This window comes from Anas acuta, chromosome 9, assembly GCF_963932015.1.
Source record: "Anas acuta chromosome 9, bAnaAcu1.1, whole genome shotgun sequence".
In the NCBI taxonomy this organism is placed as follows: Eukaryota; Metazoa; Chordata; class Aves; order Anseriformes; family Anatidae; genus Anas; species Anas acuta.
Window position 1 is genome coordinate 24,049,688 of NC_088987.1, and position 13,905 is coordinate 24,063,592.

Genomic DNA, 13,905 nt, shown 5'->3' on the forward strand with positions numbered 1-13,905 from the left:
GACGTCGGCGCTGAGGGCGGGAGGGGGGCGGGGACGGGGCCCCCTCCGCGGCCGCCCGCTCCCGGCGCTGCCTCCCGCTGCCCGCGGCGGGGAAGGCGGTGGGCTTCTGGAGGCCCTAACAGGTGGAGAACGGGACCTGTTGGGTCTCCGGGGACCGGACTAACCCGGCATAAAAAAACATTCAAATGTATTTTCCAAACGGTGTGGAGTGAAAAACCGCCGGAGCCTAAACCCCGCATCGCTGTGACCAAAAGGAACAATGCTGTTTCTTTCAAAACAGCAAGAGCACAAAAAAAGCACACTAACTTTCTAATGTGAAAACAAAGCCTCGTTTTTCTTATTGTTCCCCTTCCATCCTTACACCTTGGAGGCACAGAGAATGGAGCAGTACTGCACAGGAATAGCACAGCCCTTCTGCCCATAGGTACCTAGTCTGAAATGGAATCTGAAAAGAAATCCCTCGGTACAGTTGCACTTTTCCAAGGGGATTGTGCAGAGCAAAAAGCTCTTGTCCAGAACTCTCAGGAGCCTGAATGTGTTTTGCAGCCACAGCTCCCAAACCCTGCCTGCTGCAGTAGTGTCACAGCCCTGTCACCACGTTCCAAGGTGTCATCAGCATGTCCCAACCCACCTCTTACTCCCATTTCCTTCAGGAGGGTTTGCTAGCACAGTAGGCAAGGGCTAACAAGGAATAATCTCAGAATACACTTCATGAGTTTATTTATGATAGGCCTTGAGATCCTAAATATCGCCCCTCCCTCCCAAAGACATTGGACAACTTTTCAGACATTATGGCCATGTGCAACAGAGTCAAAAGGAAACCAAAAATCAAGTTGCACTGCTGAACAGAAATATACTTTTGAACTCTGAGTAGAAAAAGATGAAAGCACCCCTTTATATCATATCAGTACAAAATGTAATAGATTTTCTAATCTACAAATGAACTAATGAGGAATGAGGAAATCTTTATAAAAATATACAGTATTTTAAAAATAGGGCGCACCTTTTCAACACTGAAAATATATTCACAGTACATAAGAACCTAAGAAACTTGCAGACTTGTATAGTCCATTTAGCTGCTCATATGTACATTGTTTTCTGTACAAAAAACAAATTGTAACATCTGACACATCTGCAAGCACATTCATAACACGCTTGCAAGTGTTTTGTGTATTTTATGTAGATTTCAGATTGATCACTAAGACTGCCACCGCTTACAATCACAAAACAAAAGTAACCAGTTATCACTGAGTAATACCCTCTGAAGAATATTACAACTTCATAAATTGTGATGGCATCTTTCCCAAATGAACAGATTTCACATATATGGAGCCCAGCCCATATACATTTGGCAGAGTAGATTGTCATCACTTGCTTCTTGAATAAGGTAATGAACATGCCCTTCAATAGATAAGGGTAATCCTTTTATTCTGTTTCTTGTCTTGATAACACCCTGTAGCCGTTGTTCTATATCAAGGACATGGGTTTTGGCCTAGAAACAAATAAAAGGAAAAATAATGGAATATTGTTATTTTCCGTGGTCTTCCACATCTTAAAACATCATCATTAGGATGTGTTTAAAATCTGTGTGTTAATTTAATACAAAACGTCTATACCAGATAAAGGATAATTACTGTTTTAAAATCATTCTCCAAAATGGATACATTATTGGTCAAATTAGAGCTACTGTCCTAAATTTTACAAATAAAGTTTGCCAGAAAAAATTGAGAAAGCTATGCATAAGTATTTGAAAACATAAGTAAGTTTTATTTCATAGAATTCCTTCCAAATAAATAAATAAAAAATTGAATTTGTTTTTTTTTTTTTTTTTTTTTTTAAAGCCTTCTTTATGTTTTAAAATTCTGGATAAAATTAAGGAAACCTACACTTTAGGCCAAAATTATAAGCAACTGAAAATGAAGTCTCATAACAGGTTGTGTTGAACAACTCAAAATGAACTGTTTTGAGGCCCAGTTAGAGTAGCTAGTTCATACCAATTATATTCATATTTTCTTTTAAAGCTCAAGTAATATATTGTCATCTATCCAGAAAAACAGTTAACACACATAACTATGTGGGTGATCCTGTAACTAAATGAAAGGCTCTGTAGAAACAGCTTTGTTGGCAATTATTTGAAGACAAGATTTTGTGCGCTCAAGTGAAGCTCAGGAATATAGCTTCAGTACAGTATTTTGTTTTTATCTTAGTTGCCCTGTTTGTCAGTGCTTCATATGTTTTATCTGCTATTACACATTTAGTCTTTTAAAACATTCTTTTTAAAACCAAAAAAATCAGACAAATCAGACGTTTTACAGAAGGGAAAGAGAATAAATACTACAGCTTGTACAAGCTATAGTTTGTATAAAAAATACAGTATTTGGCAGCAACTACGAAAGAAACAGTAATTAATATTAATATTTTCCAAGTACCCCATTCATATTATTGAATAAATAAGTGCCTTGTTGTATAAATGTCCACTCATGAAAAGCACCAAGTATGCCTGGAAAGGACATCTGGAGTCCTTTCCAAGTGTTACCATCACTGTTACTGTGGACAAGCATGCAAGAATTTTACAGAAAGAAAAAGCAGGAGCCTTTCCTATTCTGTTTTCTGTTGATGTCGTCCAAGATTTGGTAATACTAATGACAAAATTATGGATTGTGTTTTGATTGATTCTTTAGCAGATAAATGATATTTTCTATCAATAAAAATAATAGTTATCCTTAAAAAGGATATAAAGAGACTAGCATTGAGATAATCCAGAGGAAACAACCAGAGTGATTTTCAAATCAAGGAAACAGAAAAATAAGAAACTTAAGATTTCAATTAGAAAATATGCAAACTTGCAACCACAATGGATGCGTGCCATTTCAATACCTTAAGCTATGCTTGTTTTGAACTAACCTTTTCATTGACAACTTCTCCAGTTTCGTTCACCTGTGCTTTTGTGTTCCCTTTGACAGGCTTACTCCACTCCACAAGAGGATCATGGAGAAAAGTCTTTAAGACACTAAATAAATGCATTAAAGAGAAAAAAGAAGAAAAGATAAAATACGCATTTTCTCTAATTGATTTTGACCAACACATATAGTTTTCAAAACAAGACTTTTTATACCCGCAAAACCAAAATATTGCTCTTAGCCTTTTAACTTTCATATTCTGAAATGAGGGGAAAAAAGCTTTAACACGAAAAGCAAGCATCTTTTTCCTTTTCATCTCTCTCCATGTCACTGCTATTAGTAATTTCATAAAAACTAATGCTTTAAGTGACTTCGAAACAAAACAATTTGTTGTTATGTATTTTATCAAATGATCTGTATTATTCTACACCAAGTTCTGTAACTAAAATACCAGATAGGCAAGATATTCCTAAGACAATTTAAAAAAAAGCTTTTATTATCTAGTCTTTGTAGATCTTTAAATACTCTTCCGTTTGAACTTTTTATTTAAAGATGTAGGTCTTAGATCTTTTATTCCCCCTTAAGACTTAAAAATCTCTGAGGGTGAGCAATTTATTCATTGTTTTTGCCTTAAGAGAAAGCTATTAGTTATACAGTAATATATTAAGACTTGCATCATAAACCTTCAACTTGTCATTTTATGCAATTATTTGAATAATTCAAGCGTTCCTATTCAGTTTTGTTTTCTTGTGAAATTAATCAGACCAAAGCAATTCTGCTGTGGACGTAAGTTCTTTCTGGAGTTCAGATCATCAGCTGAAGTTACTGTGGTTCACAGCCACTCATTAGTTGCAAATTAACTGCCTTTCCCAACGTTTCTGTGAAGATAACTGCCCATTTACTTTTGATGAAATATTTCGTTAGCCACTATCACTTGCAACTGCTACTTATGTAGTCCTAAATGACTGCCTGAAATAAATTGGAAAGGAATTTCCAATTCCTTTGTCAGCTGAAACATGGAAACAGTAAACCTTGTCAAAGAGATAATATGATCTTTACAGCTGATCAAAGCAGTTGTGACAATTCACTTGGGGACTTGCAAGTCTCATTTTTGCTGTCCCATCAGATATCAGAAAAGACCTGTGACCATATTCTAAAATTTATTCCCACTGTACACTGAAAAACATTGCATGATCTCTAAAGAATGAATGCAGAAAAGTGGTTTGAAATTATTATACAAGATGGGTACCTAAGCCAAATATTAGAACATTGATCACTGACTACCTCCTGGGACCTGAAAAATCCAGGGTAAAAATGTGTTTAACTCAGGAAGAACCAAGAAAACTACATGATAAATGAAAAAAGGCAACTTCAGGAACATGTACTAATTTTTAATATATAAGCATTATCTAGTTATAGTAGTAACAAAGCACTGAGTCTGAAGTTAGCGCTGAATATTTCTATTAGTTTATATTGAACTGTATGTTATGTTAAGACTGAGCTGCATGACAGCCATATGCTGCAACTAGCAGTTACTGTCTTAGATGTTTAGACTACAGAGAGCTTTTTCAGAGTTTATGGCAAAAACAGTTGCCGTACCTCATTAGAGGCTCCCTTTGATCACGCATAAGCCTCATTGTGACTTCACAAGCTCTTCGGAAGAGACCTTCTGTTCCCATTGGGCCCATTCCATGAACCATGTTATGAGTGAGACGAAAAGGAACAATCTCGGGAACTTCAAAAGTTTCTCCCTTTACATTGATTAAAAAAAAAAAAAAAAAAAAGGTTTTGCCATCTACATCATCTACATTTTAAAGAGTAGTAACATAAAGGTAACATTTGTGTTGTGTTGTTCTAAGTTACTTTTTTTTTTTTTTTCCCCGTCATTGCCTGTGGCAGATTCCAAAGTGAGAAGACATGTTTGGTCAGATCACAGCCCTATCGGTTAAAAGCAAATTACCATGAATAAAGGATAACCATGTCCAAATAATTTCTTTCATGCATTAATACACTTATGTTCTAAATATGTAATTATGTTAATACACATATGTTCTAAATATATAACACAAATCTGTAGTCTGAAGCAAAATGCTATCTTTTATAATTCACAGGTTTGCTTAAAGCTACTTTTTTTTTTTCCCCTCTTAATTAAGGGCTATGTAGGACAACTTACTCTTACTGAAATGGAAGCAGGAGCAATTACTATCTCTACCTCAGTTACCTGTATTAAAAATGGCAAATGTGCCACACTAAAAGCATATTTTGCCAGAAACACTAAAACTCCGTAACCCACTCAGGCCACAATTGTCTTGTTTATTTTTACAGAACCATAGGATTTTTTTGTTCTGAGTGTTAGAAACACACAAACTTCACAGCAATAGAACTCTGCATGCAATAATTACAGCTTTGCTTAAAAAGTGGCAGTGGAGAGAGGAGAGTCATAAAATAAGAACACTAAAATTTGGGCTACTTCAGCATATCCATAAGCTCATCTGATATCAGCATAATCAAAAAGCTGGCTTTCATTAGTTCAGTACACAAAACAATCACATATTCTTTACATGTCCCATCCTTTTTGTTGGGTATAAATAAGAAAAAGTGAGAGACAGAACACAACAGATATGTTAAAACAAAACAAGATATTAGGGTTTTATAACTTACATGCATGTAAAATAAAAACCAAGTTCAGCAAGGGGGCATTTCTCACCTTATTGAAAAGACAATTGAAATCCACATGCACGCATTCACCAGTCAAGGAATCAAAGAGGATATTTTCACCATGACGGTCTCCTAGACCAAGTATGTAACCTACCATTGACATGACTGCAACAGAACGACAGTATGTTTATCTTTTTTCCAACAGTATGTTTAGTGAAATAGATAAAGTAGATAATCTTGAGCTAGCCCAATCTCGGTCACTCACCAAGAAGTAGGATCAGGGAATGTCCTAAGAAACCATTCATGAAAGACAGGAGGATGCCGGGGCAGGAGGACTTCTTTGAACATTTTCAGCTTTTCAGACAATGGTGCTGACTTTGGAAGCATATGCTGACGTAGTTCCTTTCCAGTCATATAGATACCTGTAAGAGACTTCCTCAATTAGGCAAAATAAATCCCCAAACATAAAACCTAATACTTACTATTTCAATATAATATTTTACGTAAGATAAAAATCTCCATAACAATGAATTAAATGATTAAATGGAAAATAACCCATAGATCATACTGTTGTCAGGGTGCTGGAAAGTAAATAAAAAGCCATCATGTTAACTGAAACAGCAGACCAAGTACATCAACACCTTTCACAAACAGAACAGAAAGGAAAAACAACTGATCAAATCTCAAGTCCATAGCCTTTTCTATTATTCAGTGCTGCACTTTTTTTTTTTCTTATAGAATGATGTGAATCATTTCAACAGCAGTACCAGCAGCATGGGAACGTATTAAGATGATTATGCTATCAGTTCTCTCATTAGCAAGTTGTTTACTGCAAGCAACAATTCTCTTCCATTTAAGAGTGAAGGTATACCACACACAAGAATTATCCTATATTGCAGATAATTAAAGATACATGATTGAATCTTCCTAGAATTTAGTCTGCTTCCTTACTGTTTGTATAATTCACTAATAAAGTTACAAATCCTTTAAAAATAAACAAAACACAACACCTAAGAATCACAGAATGGTTTAGGTTGGAAGGGATCTCTGGAGGTCATCTGTCCAACCCTCATGCTCAAGCAGGGCCACCTACAGCAGGTTACCTGGGACCAAGGCTTTAACTTCTCTCTCTCTTCTCTCTCTTTTAACTCCTTCTCTCTCTTTCTCTGTTCTCCCATATCTCTCCCCCCCCGCACGTCTCTTTCTCTCTCTCTCTATTTTTTTTTTTTTTTTTTTTTTTACCTTTCTCCTTATAAAGCTTTATCAGGATATTTCTTAAGCCAGCGGTATTGTTCACCCATTCAATTATGCCACATTCATCATTTAATGGAATAACTGCATAGGTTCGAATATGGAGTTCTCGCCTACGTGACTCTGCATCTTTTCTTAAGCACTATTGACAAAAAGAAAGTAGACATCAGATTAACAGATAACATAGGATGAAAATGTATAAATAACAAATGATTCATATTTATATTCTAACCACATGATTTAGAATTTAAAATTCTGAGCTTCACTATCTGCAGCAGATTAAATACAAGTAAAATGCTCATCTCTTTTCCATAGTAAATTAAGATGAGAATTTTAGGAATATTAGAAAATTCTGAACAGGAAATGAGAAACAACAGCAGGAAAGTCATTTACTGTAAATAGATTTCCTGCATATTACTGCTGGAAGAAGCAATGATTTTAGTAAAATGTTTTATTGTTTTCCAAAGTCTGTAAAGAGTTACACATTATCAATTGGTATTGATTTCAGATGAAATAAAATATTTGGTGACAGTTTACGTTTTCCTCCAGTAATATTTAACTCAGGATTAGCTGCCAAGTTCCCTTTCCCCACCTCTCTTTTTTTCCTTCTTTATTATTAGATAGTTTAGCTTTATTTTAGTTTTATATTTTGGTCAGTAAGTACAACATATCTGATTGTCTAACCTTATTAATAAGGGAATTGAATTCCATGAGCCGACAGTCTTTTCTTAGATCATCTTTAGGTTTACACATCATAATATAAGATTTCCCATCTGAACCTCTTAAGCTGATCTTTTTTGGCTTTTGAAGTGAAGCGAGAATTTCCACCTAAGGAAAAAAAAAAAGGTTTATTAACACCTGTATCAGATTACACAAAAATAAAACATCTACCATTAAATGACCAATTTAAGCAGTCACATTAGCACTTCCATGGTGCTACAGGATATTAGTCTCAGGCCAAAACATGATCTAAGTACCAGGAGGCTATATCCTTTTCAGTTATTATGACAGAAGCAACTGATTTTCCATGAACGTAATTACAAAGTTAGCCTACTCTTTCCTCGATTTCTAGGGAACCAAGATGACCAACTGCAGCACATTTATTTAACATGAAATTTAAATTAGGTGCCAATTAGAGGCTTACCGTATCATCAAAGCCTGCAATGTAGGCCCAGCATCCAGGAAAAGGATCATGGTTAGTATGTGAACCAGGAATTGAAGGAAGAGTTGGTATCATAACAGATTGCAAAGGAATGAGGATTTGACTAAATGTGTGGTCTTCTACTAATCTCTTAAGTGTTTTGAAATGAATATTCATGTTTAACGTTGAGCTGTTTCCATCAACCTTAAAAAAAAAATTGTTGAAAAATTAAAAACAGGCACAGTCAGAATATTGCTATTTTGCTATTATTGATCTTTATGAACTGTTTTTTGATTATCAGAAAAATGAGAAATTACACATGAAATGGGTGTGGTCTAAACAAAATATATATGACCTTTATGGCACACCTTTTTCACTCTGAATGTAAATACATGATAATTAAATAGTTTATTTAATTTTACCTCTATTGTGAAGATTGTATGTTCATGACCAACCTATTTTTATAGTTAAGCTCTGTAAAAGTTACTGAACAGAATCACACTAACTATATACATATTGATTACATTTTAATTGATTATTGATAAACATATCAATAAAGGGTAAAATAATTGTAAGCCCTCACAGTATGAAATGTATTCTTATGTACTTAAAACATGTTCATTTATAACTATTTTATACTTTTAAGATATTTCTATTAGGAAACAAGTGACTACAATTTGACAGAAACTACACTAGTGTGATGAACTGGTTACTGCAAGCTATTAGAAGAAACTTTTATGAAACATCTGTAAAGAAACCTATTTACATGTATTAATTTATTTTTGTAAGTACCGGTTTGTTGCATAGTTCTAACAGTTTATCTGTAAGGCGTGTTGCATCTCCAATAAATTTTCCCAAGGATTCCTTCATGTTGATGGCTTTGTTTAGAATTTCCTTGCATCTATTGACACGCATAGGGTATGAGGACTGAAAAATAAGCAAAGTTAAAATTTATGAAACAATCAAGTGATTAAAGATTACTAAAAGGACAGAAATACCACTAATAACAGTAATATTATTTACTCCACTCACTGCTTGTAATATTTAATACCTGTAGAACAAAGTTCTCCAACTGAAATCCCATGCTTAAACTTACAAGTGCTCAGATGTGCTCTGTGTATGTGTTTGTGCACGCATGGGTGTGCGTCCATGTTCCTTTCTAAAACCATTCTGTGGAGATCCACAGCATAAAGGCTAATATTCAAGAATATAGGAATGTATTCTGAAAATTATTTCAACAGCCTGAAAAATAGAATGCACCATGCCTTCTAAATTGCTTTGAAATGATCCTATTACCAGGCAGTTTTAGGAGTAAGCTATATATTTAGTTAATTTTAGTCGAGGTAGAGGATTGAATATTTGATTATAAAACTAGAAGTATTATTACAATTTTAAAACAACCAAATCTATTGTCTGTAACTACTTAATTCGTCAGCTTTTTTTTTTTTTTTTTTTTTTTTAATCATTTAACTTTCCTTCCCAAATATATTGTACAATTCAGGATGTATGTTAGCATTCTTATTGATTCATTTTTTTTTCTGTAATTACATGAACTTCTGGCTACAATAAAACCTGATTTGACAGCATGACACCCTGATCCATAGTGCTTTACTGCAGCAATTAAAACACTCAATTTGTTCTTATAAAGTAAAATAGGTTACATTCACATTTCTCTCTCATGAGAACAGTTTTACAAACTTAATAAAGGCATAGCTATACATATCAGGCTACCTTAGAGACAGCAGTCATCATCCACATTGCTTGCTGTGGGTAGGCTAAAAACACCTTAGCAACAATCACCATCAAAACAGCAAAGACTTCATCATGAGAGTGGCAGATTCGGGATATTAGCTGAGAAAAAGCTGTCAGAAACTGATAAGGTGCCAGGTGATTTGTGTGCTCTGTAATCACCTTATTTATTTTTGCCAAATCATTTTTCATTTGAACACGCTCAGAACGACTCACTGAAAAAAACAACAACACTCTGTCACTTTTTTCACCTGAAACGTGAAGTCATTTACATCAAGCCTACACGAACACATTTTGTTAATTTTCATTAGCCAAAAAAGCACAAAGGAAGAAGCAAAAAAAAGCCCTACTATAAAATTCTTTTTACCAGATTGTACAGTAACTTAAATATATATGCAATTTCACTAACCAGCATTACAGGAGGGATGACTGGAAATAAAATAAACAAGCACAGACAACAAGAATGTGGAAAAGACAATATAGCAAAAGCTCTCCATATATCTTTAAAATAAAACAAAACCACACCTCAAAAGAATACAAAATGTTAAAGTAAGGGCATAAAACTCATTTTTTTTTTTATATTTCTCTTTGAAATATTTGTAAACAAGTCTGTGTAGAGAAGAATATTTTAAACAACAGAAGCAAGACTTGGGCATAACAAAAGCAAGCATGTACTTGCTCATCAGTAATTACTGTTAAAAATATTCCATTTTGAAACTGCAGTAAAAAGATTTATACCCAATTAAATACCACACAGAAAAACTGATATTTCAGGTTGGGATATCACCACAGATTTTACTCGTTGTCCTGTGAGCAAATAGTTACAGTTGGTATTATAGACATTTACTGTTCCGCTGAAGTGATGCCATGGCATGCTGTTGAATGACAACAAAAAATAACAATACAAAAGAAAGACACCAAAGAAGAAAAACACTCCATAAAACACTCCATGTATTAACCCAAGGAAAAAAAAACAGTGGAGAGAAAATGAAGAAAGCCTTTAAAAGGAATGATAACACCTGCTCACATCTCCACCCTTGCACCTGAGGATCAAGCATGAATATCATCAGAGAAAAATGCATCTGATGTGACTGCAACCACATTCAGCTGACCTACGTGCTATGTGTACAGAACCAGGGTAAGATCAAGGAGCCACACTTGTCTGTCTGCTTCACTCCAGACCTGCAGGAAATGTTTGCAATTTTCATTTGGTCAAAAATTTGCAAACAAAATGCATCCATGGTAGTAGTTTCACATACCTGGACATTACTTACAGAAATCTTTTCTTCCCCATTTTAACTTGGGTAAAATACCTTCAACAATTGGAACCAAGGCAAATTGGGGAAAAAAGCCCCAAAGCCTAATCCTTTACTGTAGCAAGTGAATACAGAAACACTACACATTGCTCATAAGAAGGCAGCTTAGAAATGGTGACTGGTTACAATACAAAGATTTTCTCTAAATCTGTTTATTGACTTAAGTATTCTGAGGAAGAATTCTTTCTCATTACATAACCAAAAAAAAGTTTTGAGCATTTTAAACTAATTAATACTGTCCTGTACATTAACATTCCATAATTTCAAGAAGAAAACCACAACTGTTTCATGTTTCTACATAACCCAGACAGTAAGTCTAAACAAAACTGTAAAAATACTTCACTGCTCTTTCAATCATCTATGCAAAAGCAAAACAGATGGAATATGCATGGGAAAAAAGTGTTCTACCTTTATCACATTCATATGCTTTTGCTCCAAAGTCCAGCCATAAAGAAAGCATTCTTGGCATTGACTGATAGATGAATTGGTTTCCATATTGTAGAGACCTATAATTACATGTTGAAATCACAGCATGTTAGTGATATGTATTAGAAGCATTAGAAACTTACTTTACAGTTATATCCTTACTCGTTTCACATGCCATTCTGTACTAGAAATTTATGTTCAGTGTTTTAACGCATCTGCAACAACTAAAAGCTTACTAATAGCTAGGGTTCTGTTTTACATTAATCAAAATTGCAGATGAATAGTTAGCTTACCGTCTTACATACTAAGGACAACAATTACTTTTACAGAAGGAAGAAGTAAAATCAATTAGTTATTAAGTGTGCATTACTTTGTTCCACTATACTGCATAAAAAATTGAGTCAGTCTGAATTGCTGAAAGACAAAGTATTCCCATAAAACGCCGTTTTGTCGTAACAGTCATTTTCCTGTATTAACCACACAAAGTTCCCGTGGATTCTAACCTTCCAAAATGATGAACTATGTATCTAATCAGATCTCCCTGTTTTTCCATCTTGTTATCAGTTACCATTGGCATTAATTTATCATAGTATTTAGCAAGATAAAAATGTCCATCTTCCCATTCTGGCAAGAAATTTGTAACATCCTGTAACAGAAATATACAATTACTTTGTCTGAGGACTGTAAGATTGGAGAAAAAAATCACAAGAAACAAAGAATCTTGTATTAGCTATGTTGTGCAACATATGTACAGAAAAGTATTAATTGTGACTCCAAAATTATAATTTTGCCCCAAGATAAAGTCTTGTGTAAACTGGAAGTCTGCTCTTAAAGTTTCTTTTAGGCTTGGAGACAGAAATAGAATTTAAGACAGAATGATATAGGATTCCTCAACTAAGATTATAGCTTCATTAAAAATATTATAATCAAGTTCCTGGTCATCTAAATACTGTGTTTCCTTAAGTTTTTGGAAAAGTGAAGCAGCGAAATTGTACAGCATATATTAGAAAAGAAATAACTTTGCAAATGACACATCCAATATGTAACACTGGTTTGCTTCCAAATCCAGTATTTTGACAGTAGAAAATGCTAAGCATTAGTGTTTTTATACAGTTCAATGAAATTGCATCAGTTTTCATTATTCCAACATTCATTTGATTTGATAGAGCTGTTAGACTTCTCTCTAAATAACTGTTACAGTAGTATTTTAATTGGTAAGGTAACAGGAAATAGCAATAGTATCAAACGTCAAAAATTGAACGGGAGACATTAAATTTAAAGAAGACTATCAATATAGATCTACTATTGCTGTATTCTTTAAATGTACCAATTGTCTCCTTCCTAGTTCTTAAGAGGTTTGAAACATATTTGAAGCAGAGTTGTAACTCATTACCAGAGAGAAGTAACACTGAAGATTTTAACACTGTCTTTTTAGAGTACCCTGCATTTAGTGAGGAATGCTGATTCGTATATCAGAAGAAAAAAATCCATACACCCCTGGTTGTTTTTTTTTTTGGACTTCAGCTGTCACATTAGGTATCCTTAGCTCCCATACCTGGGAATTGTAGATTTCCCTGAATTTGTGTGTTATTTTAAAATTAACTTAGATAGTTAAATCTTTACAAGAAGAATCACGTTGATATACCATTCAATCCCAGTGACGCTATGCTTGGTTGACATTATCAGGAGCATAATGCTGTTTTTCTTAAGAATCTATTTTTAAAAACTAGTCTTGTTAGTACCAGCATACTGGATTACCTTATACTTTTTCATAACTGCATTGCTTTCAAAGTTAGCAGTTTCTTCCATAAATCTGCCCACTAGCAGCATTGCCCGACCATGGATGAGCTGATTTTTGGTATTACATGGTGCTTTGTTCTCAGAGAAACACAACTCAACCCCCTTCTGGAGAACAATAAGTGCTTGGTGAACATCAGCCTAATGGAAAGATGAAAATGTTTTATATAGTTTAAATAAATGTAAAACAGCTTACAGTTGTTACAAAGGTAAAGTTATGTTCCAGAGTGTTCTAGACCATTCTGCCTGTGGTCATGAGATGTTGTTGTTTTCAGATGCTTCTTATATTCCCTTATCTCAGCATAATTGTCACATTAGATCTAGCTCAATAATTATACTGATTGCTTCCTAGTTCTAACTAGTTAAAAGGAAACAAATTAAAGAAAGTCCTACTACTACAACTAAATTACTCTAGGCTGCTTCAATAGAAGCAGGTAATCCACCACTTTCGTACCTATTGCCAGAAAAGTCAGTGGATATAGAAAAGGCCTGATCAGCAGTTGGATGCAAAAACTTACTGCTTCTCAACTGCAATCAGAATGTATCGACAATCCCAGCTGATGTATTTTGTGTGACACAATGATTATGTGCCTTTTTTTTCCCCCTTGAAGACTAAGGATTGTTTTCTTGCATGTAAGAAAGTAAATTCAGTTTTGATTTTGTTTAC

At 34.3% G+C, this 13,905-nt stretch overlaps 2 protein-coding genes across 4 annotated transcripts in view; both read right to left on the reverse strand.

The window, feature by feature from the left end:
- Positions 1 to 703: 703 nt before the first annotated feature.
- On the reverse strand, positions 704 to 5,751 carry LOC137860886 (serine/threonine-protein kinase ATR-like). Its single transcript, XM_068691671.1, has 4 exons — positions 5,608 to 5,751; positions 4,500 to 4,651; positions 2,905 to 3,010; positions 704 to 1,492 (listed from the first exon to the last, which is right to left on the reverse strand). Exons 1-4 carry the CDS (start codon positions 5,719 to 5,721, stop codon positions 1,319 to 1,321), a joined length of 546 nt encoding a protein of 181 aa, XP_068547772.1. The 5' UTR covers positions 5,722 to 5,751; the 3' UTR covers positions 704 to 1,318.
- Positions 5,740 to 13,905, reverse strand: part of ATR (ATR serine/threonine kinase) — a 35,387-nt gene continuing 27,221 nt past the window's right edge. For all 3 annotated transcript variants that reach the window (XM_068691663.1, XM_068691664.1, XM_068691665.1), the window contains 9 exons: positions 13,200 to 13,379; positions 11,945 to 12,087; positions 11,424 to 11,521; positions 9,682 to 9,914; positions 8,743 to 8,877; positions 7,954 to 8,154; positions 7,494 to 7,637; positions 6,801 to 6,951; positions 5,740 to 5,980 (listed from right to left, as the gene is read on the reverse strand). In XM_068691663.1, the coding sequence (XP_068547764.1) occupies positions 5,820 to 5,980; positions 6,801 to 6,951; positions 7,494 to 7,637; positions 7,954 to 8,154; positions 8,743 to 8,877; positions 9,682 to 9,914; positions 11,424 to 11,521; positions 11,945 to 12,087; positions 13,200 to 13,379 (1,446 nt within the window). In that variant the 3' untranslated portion in view covers positions 5,740 to 5,819. The remainder of the gene's footprint in view (positions 5,981 to 6,800; positions 6,952 to 7,493; positions 7,638 to 7,953; positions 8,155 to 8,742; positions 8,878 to 9,681; positions 9,915 to 11,423; positions 11,522 to 11,944; positions 12,088 to 13,199; positions 13,380 to 13,905) is intronic.